Genomic DNA, 22,348 nt, shown 5'->3' with positions numbered 1-22,348 from the left:
GGAGAACCAAACCCAGCTCTATAATAAAATAAGGCTTGCAGGTAGTACAGACTGCTTAACATTTTCCTACCTGGATGAACGATCATGTGGGAATGTATATAGTCTATCTTAAACATAAATCGATCAAAATATGCCAAACTAGAATAATATATGCCTGCGCATCCTGGTACAGCTAAAGGGCATGAAAAGTTTGGACACTGTACCTAGCCTATTCCACTTGTCTCAGTCTCATGCAATGTAACACCATTAAAACCATATATATATCTAACACATACACACATGTAAGTAGACATTTTCTTGAGTATTTTATGGATGGATATACAATAAGCTACAGCATGGTAGTGAATTTCATTTCTGTTTGTGTTTTTATAGACACAAGAGGGAGCAAGAGCATACCTCAACAAGATGTACTGCTGTGACACCACTTCCCCCTGGGAGGTATGTGCTCTTTGCCTTATTCAGTGCATTCCCAATCAGAAAGACTTAATTAAGATAAATGATAGATGAAGTATTGCACCTTCACTCTGGACATTCCTAGCGTCCATGCCAGATTAGACATATATCTACAATAATAATAGCAAAGATTTCTCGAAAAATCAGTGTGCACTCAAGCTGTCACATTTGTTAGGACACTGGGTATGGCTATAAACTTGAAATGTTCTTTTTGATTAAATGTCATGGCCTAGTTTCCACAGTTACTTGTGCACTGCAATCTCACCTGCGCTGAGGTGAACCTATGGGACTGCTCTGCATGTGTGCCAGGGCCTAGGCATGACCCCCCCCCCCCCCCACACACACACACACACACATACACAAAACCACCAGTAAACACCAGTGGTTCATGTCACATATGGGAAACTACATCTGAGACAAAGATCTTTTGGCAGCTATCAAACGTCAAAATAAGGGTTTTTTAAAAAAACAAACATAATTTGGATTTATACAAGCCCTACCTGTGCACTTGCTGTTTGATGGCACGTTTTCCGCGCATGCATGCATGTATAACGAATGCATGACGTTTGTGAATAGGCGGAATTTAACCCATCCTGTTTATGATGACGTAGCTGCAGGTCGACTCCTTCCAGCTCAGAGAGCTTCCCTGTGTCTTCAGATCGTACCTTATTTCCGCAGTTGTGCAATCGCGAGTCCATACTCCTCCCCGTCCCCACGCCCCGCCTTTTCACTGTGAGGAATTAGTTTTTTTTCTTTTTTGCTGCCATTTATATTTATCTTTTTTCCCCCCACGTCACATGGGCTCTTTGGGACCTGCGTGAACTGTCGACACTGGCTGCGGCGCGTTCGAACATTATGGGGATTTAACAGAGGGAAGAGGGACCCGAGCAAAGAGGGACTCCACATCTTTCTGTCTGCCTCTCCTCCGCTGCTGGGAGGCTCCAGAGGATCATGCAACACCTTAAGCCATGGCGAGCTCTGCTCCTTTTAACCGTGCTGTGCCAACCAGGAACCTCAGACAAATACGGTAATGATGATGAAGATGGTGGTGATGATGATACTATTATACACATATGTACTTTACAGTTTGCTGTAGGCTACTTTATCCCCCATCATTCTGCTGTAGTATTCCTGCAAAGACTACATTTAGAGATGTCTGTTTTTATGTTTCGCATTAGGTGACTTTACATATGTCATTCTTCCAAAAGGAACTGAAGTGCAAATTATTTACTATAGAGACATTGGCTGTGGGTAAATGTAGAGTCTGATGAGATGAAACTGAGGAGGAGGAGAGATGGAGGATGCAAAGAGTGATAGGGAAGAGAAAAACTGAGTCTACAGAGTATTTATTTTTCTTCTTGTAGAATATGAGATCATTTTATGCCACCAACACCCCCAATACTATTATTGGCATTATGTTATTATTTTGAGTCTTTTGTACTGAGACGGGAGTAGGAAAGACAGCCACAAAATCCAGTTGTTGGGGAGAAATGGATAACAGACAAACATACAGCACATGATAAAGAAGCGGACAGCAAAACTGTGTTTTAAGCATGAAACAAATTATGTCTCACTAAATTGTATACGATATTATGCCTGCAAACAGAAAAGACTGATTTTAATCAGAGATATTCTATAGCTTGCACAGGTTCTACACATCTCCAAAAATAAAGAAAAGAAGTTGTTAGTTAATTAGTTTCCTACATTTATCATTTATTTACCTACAAAAAAGTATTTACTGATGCCTGAACAGTATTGACTTTACGTTTCACTCTCAGCAGTAGAAATGTCACTGACACTAGCAGGAGTAGCTATGTAGTAGTTATGTTAATATTATCAACAATGGCAGCACTAGTACTTTATGCTTGTCTATTTCACATTGATTATTGCTAAAGATTGATTATTCATCTTTTTGTGCATTGACTCACCGAACTGGCATAATTTGTAATTGATACAAGGATGCAACAAGTGAGTTGCTACACCCTCTATCCTTTTACACTTCTACCCAAAGAATTTTTTTGGTGCTGTTTTTGCTGAAAAAGATTTTTGTAAATGTCTGTCTGACCTGTGTAGATGGAGATTTGTTTGAATTCAATGAGTAATTCTGACTGAGATTGACAAAGGCTAAATGCTTCTGGTTTTCTCTGACAAAAAAAAAGTGACTGCGATTTTGTTCTAACAGAAGCGCTGCCACCCCCATTATTTCCCCTCCACTCTGTATATATTAAGTCATTTGAATTTTCTGAGGCGCATTTCATATGCTTTATTACCTAAATGTGATGCATCCAACAGCTTAAAAAACAACTGATTACTTTTATTATTTTAGACATCTAAAGCAGCTCATTGTGATAGCAAGGGGTGGTAGAGTTTGGTCTGTGAATTAAATATTTCACATGACCCTCATAATGTCTCAGCTGTATTGTCATAATGCTAAAAAGTATTATTTTGAACACTGTAGAACCATATTACACTTCCAATTTGTAAAAACATCTATTAAAACAAGCAACATTTGATAGAAAAATCATTCATCACTCTAAAAATCTATTACAAAAGCATAAGAAAAGCCTAACAATGAACAATGGACAGTGGGAAGTCATTCTGCAAGTGCCTGAGATTTCAGCACCATGGAGAGAAACCAGCAACCACTGTTGCTTCCCTTTGTCTATTCATCCATTAACACCTCTCTGCTTCCATCTCTGTTCTTTCACAACATGCATCTATCCATCTGTTCATTTGATTAGCCATCCATCCATATGTCCGACTGGCCATCCTCACACACACAGTATGATGTTCATGTGAGAGCTGATGTCTCTGCAGCTAGCCGTTTCCCTAAGGGAGGGACATCATGTTGCTATGACAGACGCTGTATAAGAGGTCAGGTTTCCACTAGGTTGGCTCAGATTCATTGGATCCTTCGTGCTATTTTTCCATGCTAGTGTACACATTTGTCCATTTTAAATAAAGATGATTGTTCTTGTAAAAAAAATTATTATTGTTGTTGCTGTTGCCACCAGTTGCTGTTGGCCTTGGGAGGATGTAAACTACCACCTGCCTTTCATTGGTATACCTGGACTGGCCAGGCACTTATTTCACTTGCCAATGGCGAGTTTTACCATGAGACTATAGCATCTTATGCTCCTGTCCTTTTGCTAGTCTACAAACAGGTGTCTATTTTAGACATTCAAATGGGTCAACACACATGCTTGTAAGGTTAACTTCTTCAGTCAGTGAAGAATCCCATTCAGATTTACCAAACCAGATTGTAAACAAGATGGAAAAATCCTTGAAAATAAAACTAAAAATAAACAGTTGAAGTGGTTTTTTGCCATTTGTTTAATTTTTTCTACCTCCGTGTTGCATGTTGGCCCAACAATGGCAGATGTCCTTTCCTGGACAACCAACCAGTGTCTGATGACTAGGACCGGCATTTATGCACAATGTCCTGGCAACATTGTGGTGATGTGGATGTCAGTATCTCTGCAACCCCCCTGTGTGCTTCAATTACTCAGATACCTCTTAGCTGGGTCCCAACACAATAATATCTGTATGCGTTTTTTTTAGAGTATATTGCATCTACCTAAGAAGGTTCACTTAGCCTTCAACACACTGGAGAGGTCTCTGAGATAATGGGCATGTTGTTTTGCAAAACAGCACCTAGACACTTGATGTTTTTAAGAAGTCATCAAATGTGTGTGTGAGATTTACAGTAACTGAAAAAATATTTCACATGTTGTGATATTAGGAATTCCAGAAAAGGGATTTAAAATAAATTCTCAGCTGTCAAAGTTTAACATTTGAGAAAGCATCAAAGGATTACAAGATACTCACTTGTCGGTGTGTGTACACGTGTGTGTGTGTGTGTGTGTGTGTGTGTGTGTGTTGGTCTTCAAAGAAAGTAAAGGTGAGTCACTGAAACAAATGTTCTGCGTCATGGGTAGAAAATAGTTCTCTACCCAAGTTCAGGTAAACATTCAATCTACAGATCCATCAATTCTGCCATCAAGCCACTCACCTACCATCTTTTGCATTTAATGTGCGATAATAATTTTGGATCCATCTGTAATTTCCTCACATACACACACACGCACACTGAGATTTCATACTATTCATTCACTTGTTTTGTCTTGTACATGCATACAGAGAGGCAAAAAGTGATTTTCCTCCAGAAAGTAGAGAAAAAAAGAGACATGAGCTGTGACCTGCGAGTGAAAGACAGACAGACAGAATAATCTAAGCATATTCTGCTGCGTTACGTTCTTATCTTTCACAGCCATCTGCTCCTTCCCACACTGCCATACAGTCCGAGGTCTTACACACCACCCTAAAATTAGATGTAGTGGAGCAGCTAAAAATGAAATACAAAGGAAATATTTTTTTAAAAAACTAGTGAAAAACACTTTATTTTCCCCTTATTCAATTTACAAACCAGTTAAATTTTTAATTAAATCTAATTAATTTCTGGCCACTAATGAATCAGTATATTACGTCCACAAAATATAGGTCAACGTTTTCTATGCAGTCGTGCTTATCAGACATTTTTGTAGAAACACTGATAGCCTGTTCAAACTCTAATACATTATTTTGACAATGTCTATGCAGCAGCAAAATTTTCCAAATGAAAATAAGACAGTTTAGATTTACATGGTTTTCAGAAGTTCCAGGTTTTATGCCGATGGGGCTTTTTAAAACTTCCTTGTGTAATTCTATAAAAGTTTCATAACTGCACTGAAGGTGAATCGTATCTTTAAATATGAAAGACAGGGTAAAAGTTGTGGGTGCGTGCGTTCTTGTCACCACTGTGCAGTACACTGATAGTTTGAAAGTGAATTATAATGAGTAAGCCAGGGTTAAACTCACTTTGTTGTGTTCTCATTTTAACCCTCTAAATGTGAATTAAAGCAGTCGTTGCCATGGGAATATGCTGTGAAAGGTTTCACTCTGAGCACCTGTTAGCCATCTCTTTGTCTTTCTACTTCAGGTTGCCTGTTTGAGAGAAAGCTGTGCACATGGGATCAGATCTGCTCAGATGGTAAGTACAACACACACACACACACACACACACACACACACTATATGTCACTGGAAGCATGCTGACACAAAGACTGTATATGAAAATATTCACAAGTCAAGGATTTATCCTCACCCAGCCCTGTGTCTATCTCTCTGTCACCTGCCCCTCTTCCCTTTCCTATCTAAGCCCCTCCCCCTCTCCTATCTCCATAGCAACAGTGACATCACGGTGAGCTCGACACCCCCACAGTTGTGCTAATACAGCGATGAGTCACTGACACACACTTACGCATTTCTCTGTGGAAATTGCACTTACGCACACACGCAGCCATTGGACAGAATACAAAATGGATCGGCATACTTGCAACTCAGGAGCAGACATGGGGCTATATTTATGTTCAGTTATGTTATCTTTGGGCTTGAGGAGGGAACATGGGAGAAAACTATTAGTTGTAATGACATCTCAAAGGTTGTTAGTGTGATTGGTTGAAAAGATCCCTTTGTCTCTGTGTCTGTCTCTCTGGCTGTGTCTTTTGAGGAACCTGTAATGCAAAATAAGCTGTGAAAAATCTGTGTGTTTGTTAGACTCCAATAAATACTCTTTTTTACCGGATTTCTTTTGTGGGGGTGTAATATAAAAGTTCACAGAAAGCGTAAACATCACTGTCTCCATAGACACAAACGGGTCTCCTAGTGACTTACACAAGGAATAAGCAACTACTGTGTTGAGTTTAAATTGAGAGGTCACAGTGGTGTGTGACTGCATGAGACAACCAGGAGCCACAGTAAAATCAATAGAAAACATTCAGGCTTTTCAACACTCTGACCTTTTTGATGCAGTCTTCTTTGCTGACATACCAGGAGTTGAATGGGAGTATCAAGATAATTTTCGTCTCTCTGGGTTGAGTGATGTCAAGACTGATGTTGTTAAAGAGGCAGCTGGCCTCCGCCAAGAACCAGAATCATATCAAAACAATATCTTAAAAAAATGTAAGCACTACATTATCAACAACTATGAATATTTACACATGGACCCCGGACATGTTTATGTTGTTCTGACAGGCATCTCCCCTGTAAGCCGTGTCTGTTAGTGTAAGGCCTGTTTTAAACAGAACAAGGTCATACATTGTCACCTGAGTTCTGTGTGCACCAGGGGTTAGCACTCTGACCTTGTCAACCAGCTGCTTCTTGAGGTGCTGACTTGGTGGATAGCAGGTTGATGCACAACAGGCATCTGGACAGCCCACGAGGGAAGGTTTAGTGGGTCTGTTGTGATTGGCAACAGCAGCACATGCGCATTTTAGTGTGGTGCTCTACACAAGTGAACAGGCAAGCCTATGAGATCATCAGACGGCTTAGCTTGTGTTTAGACACAAGAGTCTTTGGCCTGGATGTTAAAATCATTTTCTTTGTTACAAACTCTGTATTACTCCAGGATTTGAGACACAAGATTTTGGATAGATGTGTTTCAGGTATTCATTCTGACTGACAGTGGTTTAAGGTCAGGAAATGAATTGCAGTGTAATTGTTTTTCATACTAAGTTGTAATGTTTGATTTGCTGTTGTTTAGGTATCAGTGGCAATCCCTTAGAACTGAAAACATAAAGATCACACATAAACCATCTAGTATTCCATTTAATCGTGCCTCTAGTTTGGTTGGCGTGACTTTATCACTTACTGTAGAAAGTAACACTGATGCTCATCATCAAAGTTAATTTGACAATATTACATTTGGAGCTTTTAATATGTAATATGAGACAAACATTGTATTTACTTTACATTGAACAGATTTCCCTGTCTGATGCTGCTTACTACTGTGTGTTCCCTGCACAAATATGACCCATGCTCCTGAAATAGTCCCAATCCAATCAAGGCATTCTGTTTGCTGCCTTCCTTCCATTCATCTTCCATATCCTCCTCCTCATGCCCCTCTTCTCTCCGCCCTCAGTCAGATCGCCACTAGGAATAAGAGCTACTGTGTTTCTGCTTTTCTAGTACTCCTGGCAAGGATACAATATCCTGTGTCATATCACAGCATCTCTTCATCAACATCAACTAATTGTAATTTGATAATGTGTGTCATTACCTGGGATGGAAAATATATATGGAAAACTGTATCTTTTCTGTGTATTCAGGGCGGGAAATTGCACAGGTTTGAATCTGTAGTCGATTTTCTATATCGCTTTTCAGACATGGTAATAACATAAGGCTGAGAATAATTTACCTGTTCCTATAACCCCCCACCCAGAAGTAAAGTAAAAAACATCTCAGTTTACTTACTTTTCAATACACTGAGTAGCAACATGTAAGCTGCTCTGTTTCCTTTGACATTTAGAACATTTGTGGCTATATAAACACAAGTCCTCTCTAATCTGTTCAGTATAACACTTCACCGTTTCACTGTGACAGGTTGGGTTGTGTGAGATTTAGCCAGTGTAGTGAAAGACTGTGGTGACTCATCAGTGCGCCAGAAAAAATAATAGTCTGCTCAGCTCTATCGTTATTCCCATCACATCGCAGTCTGTCTTTTTCTTTAGAAATATCTCAGTGAGATTTCAGAGCGAAAAGACAGGCCTCATTAAGGTGACATGGCATCCCATAGTGATCGCTTTGTGGGAAAGTTTGAAATTTCAGATTCTAAATATCTAACTCACTAACTCGTTATCAACTAAACTTTGTGGTGGACTGCTGAACCTCTTCATCCCGTGGTTCCAGACAGTTCACTGTGTTATGTTCAAACTAGTTATTAAATTATAATATTTTTTATTCAGACATTATATACCTCCATGTAATGATATGAACCTATAACAAGTACTAGCTTGGTGAAGCTTCGAATGATGCATCTGCTTGTTTCTGAGTGGATGCATGAAATTGTTGATGTTCAAAAAAACAGATCCATTTATGATTATGATCAGCTCACAGAAAATAATACTGAGCAAATTCTATAGTAATAGGATTTGCGACGAGGCTGTGTGCAGGTTAGCAGCCATTTCAAAGGCAACTGTTTAAAATGTTCTAAAGCACGCGCACTGATGGTGGCAGAACCTTGTCAAAGGGATAGTGACAAACAGTAAAAGTGTGTGGGCTGTTCTGTACTTCAAAGCTATGACTCACTGCTGTGGGCTAGTGTGGTAGGGGCTACCATAAGAATTACAGGTATTATAAAGCACTGTACTGTACCTCAAGGGCAGCTTCATTGAAATAGCTGTGGTAAAGATTACCTATACAGTTTTAGCTAATAAAATACATTTATAAAACTTCAATTGATGCCTTGTTAAATTTGTTCACAGAAACATTTCTTTTCTAATAGGCCTTTTTATGTATTCATTCCAGATGGGTTGTTTGGTCAGTGTCGTATCTCTAAGCAGGACCAGGTCCAGTACCAAGTGTCAGTTCCTGTTCTGAAGAGGATGCAGGAAGTCCTCAAACAGCTCATGCTGCAAGGTGAGATGAATACATGAAAACATCCCTAGCATTCCTTGACAAAGCTGTTGTCCTTGACAAAAACTGTTTTAATATGTATTACATAATTAAAATGTAAGAAAGTCAACAATAAACTATTTTTAAACAAGACTAAGAGCTAAATGCTAACGTCAGCATGCTAGCATGCTCAAAATGACATTTAACTGAGAAAAATAAAAAAAGTATTGGACAAATTGAAATTTTGTTCAGATGGTGGCGCTAGAGGAAAAGTCAGGAGTTCATCAAAGTTATTACAATTCATCCTCTGGGAACCGTGTATCTATACAAAATTTCATGCCAATCCATCCAATAGTTTTTTAAATATTTCAGTCTGGACTGACAATCATCATTTCCATATAGAGCCAATCTGCTAGCATTTCTCAAAATATGATAAATAAGGGAGTCTACCCACGAACTGGATTACCTATATAGTCATAGTGAAGTTAATTTGGTCATGTCCTTAACTAGTAACCATATTGAGGGATGCTTTATGAATACAGGTGGAAATCCATTCTGTCCATATGGGCACTTCAACAACTCTTAAACAACAGTATTGATTTCGGATAATCTTTCGCTCTCTCTCTCTCTCTCTCTCTCTCTCTCTCTCTCTCTCTCTTTCTATCCCCCTCACACACTTCAGTCTTGCACTCTCACTCTCAGTTTCTGTGGCTTTCTTTAATTGCTATTTGTGTGTGTGTGTGTGTGTGTGTGTGTAGTTGTATGTGTGTGTGTGTGTAGGTTTTTCCTGGCAAGACGACATCACCCAGTATATTTTATCAAAGGAGCTGAAGAGAGTTCCCCATACCACCCACCCCGCTAAGCCAAACTCATCTTCCTCCTCTTCTCATTCGTCTCAGTAAGTGCTCTTCAGTTACAGTGGCATTTAGTGAGAAATGTACATTTTACCAATAAAACCAATGAGTCAGATCCATTCATTCATTTCACCCTGTGCCACCAGAAACTTCTCTCTTGACCTATTCCTTCATCCTTCCCTAATTTCAACCCCACTGTATCCATCTTAATCCTCTTTCTGTTTCTCTCTGGGTTGCCAGGTCCAAACAGCACATCTCCCAGCACCACAGTTCTAAGTCGGGGTCCACACCTCCTGGTGGCAACTATGTGGACTACATGATTGTCGAGCCTCCTCAGTCCCCTCTACGCATGCAGACAGCCTCCATGGACCCATACACATACCACCAGGTACACAGACACACACACACACAAACACAAAACATTATCATCTAAAATCAACAACAACTCTCCCTCTCATCAACTACTCCCAGGCATCAGTGTGGTTACAACAGACAAAAAGCCAACAACTCCAAACTCATAGAACAATGTACATCACAGTTTAGAATTAAACACGTTGTATATCATCCTAGCAGTAGAAAAGTGGGAAATACACCAGAAACCTGTAGGAAAATTGTTATAATAAAACAATTACAGCATCATCAACGAACAGAAAACACAAGGAATATGAAAAAAGACCGTAAATGTCATACACATGCATACACTGTATTAAAGTACTAATTCAGCACAATATCTCTCGTACTTCCAGCATAGGTACCAAGATGAAGAAGAGAGATCTCTCATTGGGGCAGGAGGCAGTTATGCCCGCCCCTCTTCAAGGTCCCAGGCCAATCAGAGAGAGCGAGACAGACAGCTGTTACAGGAAGCCTTGTCTCTCTACCTGGCGTCTGCCCAGCCTTCTTATCGCCACCGAGGGGCCACTTCCATGGCTTCTGCAGGTAAACAGAATTATCAAATTTCCAAACTAAACACACAAGAAAAAAGCTATTTTTTAAATACTTAGATACATTATAACTAAACAATTCTTGTTCTCTCTACCATCCTAATCTATTATGCCTATGTGAACAGGTATGCCTTATTATGACGTGGACCTGGAGATACCAGTGGACTATGTGGAAGACTACACCCTAGAGGAGAGACTTGGAACTGCTGGCCGACAACAACCACTGCAGAATAAAAAAGTTCCTCAGGAATTCAGAACTCTGTCTGGAAACAATGGTGAGGCAAAGGAACTAACTTAAATTTAATTTACAACAAATGTGCACGATATGGGCATTCTTACAAAGTGTGTATATCCTGAACATCCTTCCAATTTCAAAATTGGACAGAGCACAGATAATGCTAACTTTGCTCCCCTGTGTTAGATGGCCTGCTCCAGAGGATGTCAGGAGTCCTGCAGAGGTACGGAGTTGACCCCAGAGAGCTCAGTCAAGAGCAGCTCTACAAGCTAGCCCTCATTTTGCAGCTGCTGCAGGCCCAAGAAAAAACAGGTGCAGTCTGTCACTCATTACGTATTCAGAATTTTAGGTCAAACAAAACCAAACCCCTGTATTAGTATAATGTAAGAGGGGCATTTGTTGTTGAATGAACTAAACTGCCCTGCGTTTTACACATAAAAATGGGATTATATACTGTATAAGTTAAAATCTGCAGCCCACTACCTTTTAAAATGATTTTAAAATGAATAAAATGAAATCATAAGATATAATAGCTTTTTTTAATCTATTATCTATTTAGGATATAAAAATCCCAAATAGATAAATGGAACATATTGATAGCTGACACTTGAGAAATGGGGAATATTATGCTAAAACTGAATTGTGCTTTACTGTAGTATTTGTTTAAAAACATCTGTTTGTCTTTTAACACAGACCCAATTGAAAAAGACCTCATCACCCTCAAGGAGGTATGTTATCATCCATTGTCAGCCGTGTTCACAAGAAGCAATCATACACTTTTATGATAGAATAGATAGATCTTCTATCATTCCCGCCACAGATGCAGATGGTAAAAACAGACAGTGTGTCCCATAAGCCGGAGAAGGCTGACCCTGTTCCTGTTCCTGGTCCCGCTGATGCCCCTCCTGCCCCCTCCTCCGCTTCAGTCCAAGCTACACCTCCGGCCAAGAGCGCCAGCCTCCCCCCTTCTGCATCCCAGCTCCGCAGGCCGCTTCTGCTGAAGCTGGACAAGGCTTGAAAGCGCAAAGGCCGCCACTGGTTGAGGGTACAGGCGCCAAGGAGGAGTATGGTTACATTGTCACCAACCACAGGTCAGCCTTGATCAAATTCAGCTTTCAGTTCTTCTGCTTATTACATATAAACTGCTAAAACATGAAGCACATCTCTTCCTGTGGAGCTAATTATGCCTGCCAAGGGCTGCCATGACCTGGCAATAGTTGAAATCACTAAATGGCACTTAAGTTGCCAGTAAAGAGCAGCAAATAGGACATGTATTACACATGGCGTTTACAAGGAGGATAATGATGCCTTTCATTTGCAGTCATCTGAGTTTGTATGAAGGAGTGAAGCTGTTGGAGCTACTGGCTGACAAGATTCACCTGACAACGAGCAGCTTTATCAACATCAGGTAACACCACCATTATGTGTTACACTAAACACAGAATATGTTTCACAGTTTCAAAGCATCATCAAAGTGTTTGTGTGTGTGTCCCTGTGGTTCTTGCCAGTGTGGTGGGTCCTGCGCTGACGTTCCGTATCCGCCAGAATGAACACAACATGACGGCTGCAGAGGTGGCTGCTAAAGCTGGTGAGGCTCAGAAACACACACTAACAGACACACCAACACCTACCTACCCACGCAAGTGAAAAGTACGTGGGCACGTTGTGCTGTCTCTCTCACAGTCTTTTCTTCAAATACCATTTCACCAAACAATAATAAAATGCTTTGATGTTTTTTCACCTCAACAGTATCTGAAAAGAACTTCCTGGAGTCTGAGACAGGCCTGAAGATTAAACAGGCTGGTGTGGGAGAGGTACTTGATGCACACGGACACACAAACACACTTCTGTGTCCATCGTAACCCCTCCTATCAGTAACAAATGGAGCAGTTGTCAGGGTGACAGAGATATAATCACTCTTCTGTAGTATTTACCATTTTCACTTTAATCTCTTTAGTCATGGACACTAGCACGACAGATTATCAGACTTGCTAGTGTCAAATGAGATTTGGGATTACTTTATATGTGGCTGTCTTTTGAAGTCACAGAGTGACTTGATTCTGTGTATTAACACAAGGATGGCAAAATGAAATTGTTGCAGGTGAAATGGTTCAGGTGTGTTAGTGTTGAGGAAAATCACCTTACGCCCAGGATTAAGGACTGGTTCAGATACGGTGTGTTGTAGAGTGTATATTTGCTCAGTGAGGATCTTTGGATTAGCTCTATTCTTATTACTAACTATTTTCATACATGCACTAACCCTGCTATGGTAAAGATATGGGCAGGGCACATCCTAAACAAGAGGTTAAGCAAAGGGGAGTTTATGTTACACAAGCAGTAATATAAATTCATCTCCAAAAATGTGTCTAAGTTTAATACAGAGCTTTTGGTGAGTCAAACTAATAGTTTTTATCTCAGTATGAGAATCAATCGATGCATTCTTCTTTCATTGCTGGCTCCATCATCAAATACCATTAAAAGAGGGTGTTGATGAAAAAAATGAGAGCTTGTTTCCATCCACGACTACACTTTGTGCTGTAATGTTATGTGTGTGAGTGTGTGCCACCTGGAGGGAAAGCAGCCAAAACAAATCAGCAAGGCGATGCCTCATAACATCCAGCGTTTCACTTGTTGCCATGGTACTTTATCTCCTCCACCCCCCACCCCCCTTTGGCTCCCAGTTCCCAGGTTCTATGGCAACAATCACAGGTGTCATTAACCTCATTATTTGCTGTTCAAACAAATGGCCTCTGAATCATTTCAATTTTGTGTATAATGGATAACACACCAATTGAATTCGGGGCTGCAGAGAAAATATGTAATTATCCTGCCAATACATTAATGGAATGTGTGTGGTACTGATGTGATCTCCAAGATGGCAGAATGTTATAAATCATCCATAGTGAAGTTTTCTCATTAGCATTGCTTGTCAATTCAATCAATATGAATATCCAGATCAATATCCAGTTTAATTTATTTAAACTGGGCTGTACACCTAGGGCGCATAGTGAAACTTGTTTTGCAAGGTAGAAAAAAAGATGAAGAGGAGGTGACACATGGATGTGTGACGTGCACTGCACCATGGTTCACTGCCCTCCGTGGAGCCCCTGCTGTCTTTTTAATGTGTTCCTGGTTCATACTAACTTGACTTATCAGACCTCTGTCTTTAAAGCTCAGCATCAGCCTCTCACTGAGCACACCTTGCTGTCATGTACAGTTACCTAGAAACAAATGTGTTGTTAAAATGAAATGAGTGACCTTTGAATTCCAGTGTTGAGGGCAGATCCCCTGGGGCGACATTAGGTTGACCGCTCTCAAAGGCGAGATGTGTATGTGAAGAAATGGAGATAGCCACTCTTGCAAGATGATAATCTGTTTTCTTTGTCTCCACGTTACCTCCTTGTCTCCTGTTACCTTCCTCACCACTCTTTATGATGTCTTTTTGCCAGAGGACAGATGCACGGGGTCTCCCTCAGGTAACCAGGGTTTCCCAGGGCTCCAGTGGGACAGTCATCACCCTTGTTTCCATGGCAGTCGTAGGAGGCGTGCTGGTATTGGCCATGGCTGTAGCTTGTCTCAGGCACTATGCTCAACAAGTCGCCAATGGCAAGCTTGGCCTGGGGCCAGAGGGAGGGGCAGAAACACACTTTGACTACCAGGTAAGGCAGCATAAGGAGATTCAGCACAGAGGAAAGGTCATTTTATATGATTTCTCAGAGGGTTTGTTTGTTTGTTTTTATGTTTGTTGCAGTGGTATAATGGATCATATGTAGTGTCAAAAGGGAAATAAATGTGGGAATTTACAAAGGTTATAATAAAGAAATGTCTCTTAGATCAGACAGATGAATGAGTACTTTATGTATAACCTATAATCTTAAATTATGTTGTACTTGTTAATGAAATGCCATAAGAAAAACATGCCCATATTAATGCTGAAACAATCAGCTGATTAATCCAATCATTAGAAAGCAGTCTTCAATACTAAACAGTTACTGGTTACAGCTCCATACATTTTTTTATGTATTTGTCATAGTTTTTGATCTTTACTATATTTATATTACAAAATGATACAGTAATTGATCCGTATTGATACTATATTAACTATATTATATTTGCAGCACTGTTATCCATTATTTACCTTTTTTTATTTTACTGTTCTACCTCGTCCTCTTGTTACTTTCCATTAAGGAGCTATGTCGGCAGCACATGGCATCCAAATCCCCCCTGTGTCGCCAGGACTGTTTGGCCGGGGTGAGTGGCAGCATGGCGGGGTCCGCCGTAGGCACAGGTGCCGGCGGTCGAAGGGGCACAGACACGTCCCGCGTCAGCAGCGTTTCCTCCCAGTTCAGTGATGGTCCCCAGCACAGTCCGTCTTCCACCCACAGCTCCACCCCATCCTGGAGCGAAGAGCCAGCCCAGTCTAACATGGACATCTCTACTGGCCACATGATACTGGTGAGTTGATAGACGATCAGAACAAAGAAATCTCCTGTTGTAAAAATCCTCCTTGTCATTGCTTGGCAGATGTTAACCTCCTGCATTTTATTTGCATGTCATCTCTCTTTCAGGCATACATGGAGGATCACCTGCGTAATAAGGACCGCCTACAGAAGGAGTGGGAAGCTTTGTGCTCCTACCAGGCTGACCCCAGTTCAGTAGCTGTGGCTCAAATCCCGAGCAACATGGACAAAAACAGACACGCTGAATCACTCCCCTGTTAGTTCACAATGTGTCACTCTATCTGATCATTTCTGTCTTCGTCTGTAGAGTTGTCATGTGTAAATGAATCTGATCACCTTGCTTAGTGCACAACACATTAACGTACAGCACCATTTCAATATCAAGCATTTTACTAGTCTTTAACTGCATGCAGTAGTAAGTAGTAAAGGGGGAAATTAATTCAAATTCTTTTATTTATTAAGTGACTCACTCTTGACACCTGTTATCTTTTACAGATGATCACTCTCGGGTGAAGCTGAAGACTGAAGTAAACCCCAATAAACAAGATTACATCAATGCCAGCGTCATTGTAAGAATTATTCAAACAATCAAAAACACTTACAGCATGTGATGATATTTATAGTTAGTGGTTTGTTACATTGATTTCTCCCCTAATACAATACGAAGATTTAAATAAACAGCCATTCTTTGATTATTTTCATGTGTAATGCACTGAATACCTGAATAAGTATTGCTGATTTTTATTGTAGATGAGTTCTGGAGGAAATAAACTATTTGATACAGCAAAAGAAAATCTGTGAACTGTGAATATTGTAGCTATTTGGAATCTGTTTTTCAGAGCTAAAACATTTCTCAATATCAAAATACAAACACTCCTGATTCAAGTCTAATCATTAAATATTATGTATGAAGATATATTGCCCCTGCTGTAACTCCTATCTGTTTGAGAATCCTCAGCAGGATAAACCTGAGAAACTCTGGTCATTTTTTCCCCTTTTAAACCCACAGGTCGATCATGACCCTCGCCAGCCAGCCTATATCGCCACACAGGGGCCGCTGCCTCACACTGTTGCTGATTTCTGGCAGGTCAGCAAAATCTTCCCTCTGTTGTTTCTTCTGTCTGCCTCTTTCTTTTTCTGTCTTACTCACAATTTAATGGATTTACTTGCTGTGTTAGGGACAAATTAAAATGATGTAGACCATTGGACCATTCAGTTCAGGAAACCAGTCTTGGTACTTTCAGATATTCACAGATTCATTTTAATGGGACAATCAGATGCGTGATTTCTCTCCAACCCACAGATGGTGTGGGAGAACGGCTGCACAGTGATAGTGATGATGGCAGCTCTGGTGGAAGACGGAGAGAAACAGTGCGAGCGATACTGGCCTGATGAGGGCTCATCACTCTACCACATCTATGAGGTTAATTTCCTGTTGTAACACAGAACCTTTAATTTCACGTAAAGCACCGTGTCTTTTTATGATGTTTTCCAGTAACAAACATTCAGTTTAATTGGTAGAGCTTCCCTGCATTAGACGCATTATCACAATAGTTTTGTTCAAAGTACATATTTATAAAAGAGGTTCAGATAATTAAAAAATCTGATCTCTGAAATTAAATACAGTACAATTAATAATGATGATTCATAATTCTGACTGAATTGTGAGTTTGCTTAGAATTAACACATATTTTTATTATTATATATATTATAAATTTTAATAATAGGGCCAGTTTTTTTTCTGCATCACCCCTTACATATGTATGTATATGCTACAATCCCTTTTTAGTTGTTTTATGTGTGCACAGTAAATCATTTTAGGTTAATGGTTATTATTTTATGATTATTATTATCATATGATCTCCACTGAGCTCCTAAGTGGAACTAAACCTTTGCTGGTTGAAACATTGCATCATAACATTTTTGGAAGGTTGCAAAATTCATCTTGCGACCACTTATTGACAATTAAGTCCCATTTTTTTTACCCTCTTGTCCATATCTCTTTTCTGTCTGCCACCCCTCCCTCTCTTTCTTTGCCTCTATGTGTTGATCAGGTGAACCTGGTGTCAGAGCACATCTGGTGTAAGGACTTCTTGGTGCGTAGCTTCTACCTGAAGAACGTCCAGACGCAGGAGACCAGAACCTTGACGCAGTTTCACCTGCTAAGCTGGCCGGCTGACGGCATCCCCACCTCCACGCGGCCACTGCTCGACTTCCGTAGGTAAGTAATCGCCCCTCTTAGTAGTGAGTAAACAGAAAATTTAGCAAACAGGTTGGTTCAGGATGCAGTGTGTGTGATGTTGCGGTGACTCACTGGTACCCTAACATCTCAGTGGGTTTGAATCCTCCTAATCACATTTACCACGTCCATCTCTTTTATGTGTTTCCTGTCGTCATTCTGCATAGTGTGCAATCAAAGAAGTGCCCATGTCATACCCGATCCATCTCAGCTCTCTCTCTCTCCCTCTCTCCCAGTGTGCAGGTTGATAGGTTTGTATTTTAACATCTACCAGTGTCATTTTTGTGGTTTGCAGCTAGTACTCTGGCTCCAGTTGCATAGTCACAAAAATGAGCATTGGCAGGTGTGACTGGCTACTGCAAGAGGGACAGTGAATCTGTGGCTTCCTCTTCACCTATTCTTTCCTGTTTTACCATCTCACCATTGTCCACAACCTCATGCAATTCGTGCTTTTTCCTGTCCTGACATTCATCCTTCATTCCTAATCTGACTGCTTTTGTCTGTCATTTACATATAATTCTTTCCATGCTTTATTCTTCCTACTTGGTCACACTCCTCTTTCCTTACATTGCCTTTAATTTAACCACAACCCACCTGAGACTGCACAAGAGACATTAATAGGTGTGTTGTATACATGTATTATATATCTTAATTACTGACAAGTCGTTTATCTGTATTCATTGAATATTTTACACAGATTACACAGTTTAAAATAAATCGTTTATAATAAAGCCTTTTTTTCCCCTGTGGTTTCTTTGTTCTCCTTTCTATCTCTGTTGTCCCTCGTTCCTACTTTTCAGGAAGGTCAATAAATGCTACAGAGGTCGTTCCTGCCCAATCATCGTTCATTGCAGGTAAAGAAAGAAATTTTCATTTTTCTGAAACACCAGGATGTTAAAAAAAACATACAATACGACCAATATGTGTTTGGAAAGCAGACTGAGGTAAAGCACTGCAGAGAATAACATGTGCATTGACAGTTTCCTTCTTATCTCTGTCACTCCCACAGTGATGGCACTAGCAGGACTGGCACATATATACTTATTGACATGGTGTTGAACCGCATGGCCAAGGGTGAGTTGCACTCAGTTCAGCTTTATTGGCATGAATGAACATTGCCAAAGCATCATACATACAACATAAGAACAATCAACCCCATACATTTCATTAAACAAGTAATTAAAGCGTAAAAGAAATCAAAGCCTATGTGTGTGTGTGTTAAAAAAATAAAAATATATTAAAAATAAAATAATTAAATAAAACAGCAAGCGTATGTGTGTGCATGTGTGTTAAAAAAATAAATAAATAAAATAAAATAAAACAGTAAGCGTGTGTGTGTGTGTGTGTGTGTGTTAAAAAAATATATTAAAAATAAAAAAAATAAAAAAACAGTAATTGTGTGTGTGTTAAAAAATAAATTAAATAAATAAATAAAACAGTAAGCATATGTGTGTATGTGTGTGTGTGTGTGTGTATGTAAAAATTAAAATATATAAAAAAATTTAATTAAAATAAATAAATGAAACAGTAACGTGTGTGTGTATATTAATAGACAATATTTGTTTTTATAATTAATTGATTAAAAAATAATAATAAATTATTAATAAATAATACAATTATTTGTTCCACTGGTTGTCCTCACTTCATGGCATGAGGAGACATATTTTGCAGCCATTATTTCACATTTGGGCATTTCTCCCAGTAAATAGGGGAGTTTCTGTGTGTCTGATATGAATTTGAATTCGGGGTATATTTGAGAAATGTTTGCAAAGTGTTTTTGTCTTAGTGTTTTATATTTGGGGCATGAGGTTAGAAAGTGCAGCTCTGTCTCTACCTGTCCTGTGTCACACTGGGAGCAGAGTCTCTCCTTGTGGTAGCCAGCTCTGTCTGGACTGCACTGTCTCTCTCTGTCTTTCTCGCTCTCTCACACACACACACACACAGTTTTTAGTTTATTACTTTATTGACAGAAAGAATATATAATAATATTTCTGAAAATATGCTATAGTTAGCCAGAAAGGCATTTTTTTCTGTAGTGGGCAGGCAATATTTGAAAGCAGGATGTTAAGAAAAAAAATTACAGTCAACAATAAAAGCAGTGAAAAATATACAGATACAAACAGAGCCTACATGATAACGAGACAAGAGAGGCAGCTCTTATGACACACAGAATCCACAATAGCTTTACGACAATCAACAAATCAACAGATAGCATGACAGTACAATCAACAAATAGCACAACAACACAAGGATAGGCCTTGTGAAGTGAACATTTTATAAAAATGAAATGTATCATTTTGTTTGTATTTAGAAATTTCAACATGCATAACCAAACCATATCTATAAACGTAGCACTTAAGTGTTACTTTACTGTGTCAAGCTAATCAATAAGATCAGTAGGATAGTAAGAGTGTGAAGTAGAGTGCAGTAAGAGATTTTCTTTTTCATCCTTGGTAAATGCTAGCCTCTCATACCATAGCAAAGCCAATCTCAGGTGTCATGTATCTTTATATTTACCTTTTTAGTGGTTGGGTGGATTTAGCGAGAAAGCTCTTATCTTCTGTGGTAGCCAAGAGTGGGTTGATAAGTGAGAAACGCAATTTCGATTTCTCTGTATGTCTGGTACATGTGAAGAAATTGACAATAAAGTTGACCTCGACCTTGAAACTGTGGTAGTGATTACTTACTTACTGTTCCCGTTGTTGTTGTTAGGAGTGAAGGAGATTGACATCGCAGCCACACTGGAGCACATCAGAGACCAGAGACCAGGATTGGTCCGCACTAAGGTACTATGAAACTGTCTGTGTGTGTGTGTGTTTGCATTTTTGCAGCACTTTTAAGGTGGAAGTCCATCATAATCCAACTAAGTCTCCCTGTCCTATCTCTAACCATCCGCCGCACAACTTTTGCTCTTATATTCCCTTCTCCCCACCTCTCTCTCTCCGGATCAGGACCAGTTTGAGTTTGCACTGACAGCAGTAGCTGAGGAGGTGAATGCCATCTTGAAAGCCCTGCCACAGTGAGCTGCAGCAGCTGAGGACACAAATAACTACTCATGAGGACACACTCGTACCATCTGGTCATATATGTCTGGCAATCACTGTAAATAAGAATTTGCTCAACCACACTTGAAGCAGTTACTGCTCTTGTTTTCAGCATGCGGTATTTCACCATCTACTCATTCTCTTTTAAAACATTTTGGAACTTAATTTTATGAAAAAGAATCCAAAATGATTTTTAGCAGGATGTAAACATGAACAGAAGATCAAATTGTTTACATCATCATGGCACAACGTTGATCTCTGTCTTTGCTGATTGATTTCTAATTCAGTAGAAACCAACGAGGCAATCAGATGTGAACTACAAAGTACAGTGAGGAAAATAAGTATTTGAACATCCTGCTATTTTGCAAGTTCTCCCACTTAGAAATCATGGAGGGGTCTGAAAATGTCATCGTAGGTGCATGTCCACTGTGAGAGACATAATCTAAAAAAAAAAATATCCAGAAATCACAATGTATGATTTTTTAACTATTTATTTGTATGATACAGCTGCAAATAAGTATTTGAACACCTGAGAAAATCAATGTTAATATTTGGTACAGTAGCCTTTGTTTGTGATTACAGAGGTCAAATGTTTCCTGTAGTTTTTCACCAGGTTTGCACACACTGCAGGAGGGATTTTGGCCCACTCCTCCACACAGATCTTCTCTAGATCAGTCAGGTTTCTGGGCTGTCGCTGAGAAACACGGAGTTTGAGCTCCCTCCAAAGATTCTCTATTGGGTTTAGGTCTGGAGACTGGCTAGGCCACGCCAGAACCTTGATATGCTTCTTACAGAGCCACTCCTTGGTTATCCTGGCTGTGTGCTTCGGGTCATTGTCATGTTGGAAGACCCAGCCTCGACCCATCTTCAATGCTCTAACTGAGGGAAGGAGGTTGTTCCCCAAAATCTCGCAATACACGGCCCCGGTCATCCTCTCCTTAATACAGTGCAGTCGCCCTGTCCCATGTGCAGAAAAACACCCCCAAAGCATGATGCTACCACCCCCATGCTTCACAGTAGGGATGGTGTTCTTGGGATGGTACTCATCATTCTTCTTCCTCCAAACACGGTTAGTGGAATTATGACCAAAAAGTTCTATTTTGGTCTCATCTGACCACATGACTTTCTCCCATGACTCCTCTGGATCATCCAAATGGTCATTGGCAAACTGAAGACGGGCCTTGACATGTGCTGGTTTAAGCAGGGGAACCTTCTGTGCCATGCATGATTTCAAACCATGACGTCTTAGTGTATTACCAACAGTAACCTTGGAAACGGTGGTCCCAGCTCTTTTCAGGTCATTGACCAGCTCCTCCCGTGTAGTTCTGGGCTGATTTCTCACCTTTCTTAGGATCATTGAGACCCCACGAGGTGAGATCTTGCATGGAGCCCCAGTCCGAGGGAGATTGACAGTCATGTTTAGCTTCTTCCATTTTCTAATGATTGCTCCAACAGTGGACCTTTTTTCACCAAGCTGCTTGGCAATTTCCCCGTAGCCCTTTCCAGCCTTGTGGAGGTGTACAATTTTGTCTCTAGTGTCTTTGGACAGCTCTTTGGTCTCGGCCATGTTAGTAGTTGGATTCTTACTGATTGTATGGGGTGGACAGGTGTCTTTATGCAGCTAACGACCTCAAACAGGTGCATCTAATTTAGGATAATAAATGGAGTGGAGGTGGACATTTTGAAGGCAGA

The 22,348-nt window shown here is 40.0% G+C and overlaps 1 protein-coding gene across 1 annotated transcript; it reads left to right on the top strand.

The window, feature by feature from the left end:
- Positions 1–1,404: 1,404 nt before the first annotated feature.
- On the top strand, positions 1,405–21,050 carry ptprna (protein tyrosine phosphatase receptor type Na). The gene is given in 25 exon segments (XM_038720322.1): positions 1,405–1,480; positions 5,432–5,482; positions 8,797–8,907; positions 9,664–9,781; positions 9,978–10,125; positions 10,484–10,673; positions 10,804–10,953; positions 11,100–11,225; positions 11,607–11,641; positions 11,734–11,890; positions 11,893–12,004; positions 12,235–12,321; positions 12,422–12,501; positions 12,663–12,727; positions 14,363–14,572; positions 15,102–15,368; positions 15,482–15,629; positions 15,869–15,942; positions 16,383–16,460; positions 16,677–16,796; positions 17,428–17,594; positions 18,413–18,466; positions 18,622–18,686; positions 20,325–20,398; positions 20,564–21,050. Coding segments are annotated over 25 exon segments (2,835 nt in total). The 3' UTR covers positions 20,636–21,050.
- Positions 21,051–22,348: the final 1,298 nt, after the last annotated feature.

This window comes from Micropterus salmoides, unplaced genomic scaffold (genome assembly GCF_014851395.1).
Source record: "Micropterus salmoides isolate LMB-PRFRI ecotype aquatic unplaced genomic scaffold, ASM1485139v1 Ms_hic_scaffold_15, whole genome shotgun sequence".
NCBI classification, from domain to species: domain Eukaryota; kingdom Metazoa; phylum Chordata; class Actinopteri; order Centrarchiformes; family Centrarchidae; genus Micropterus; species Micropterus salmoides.
Note: the sequence above shows the minus strand (reverse complement) of the source record. Positions and strands in the feature narration are given on the sequence as shown.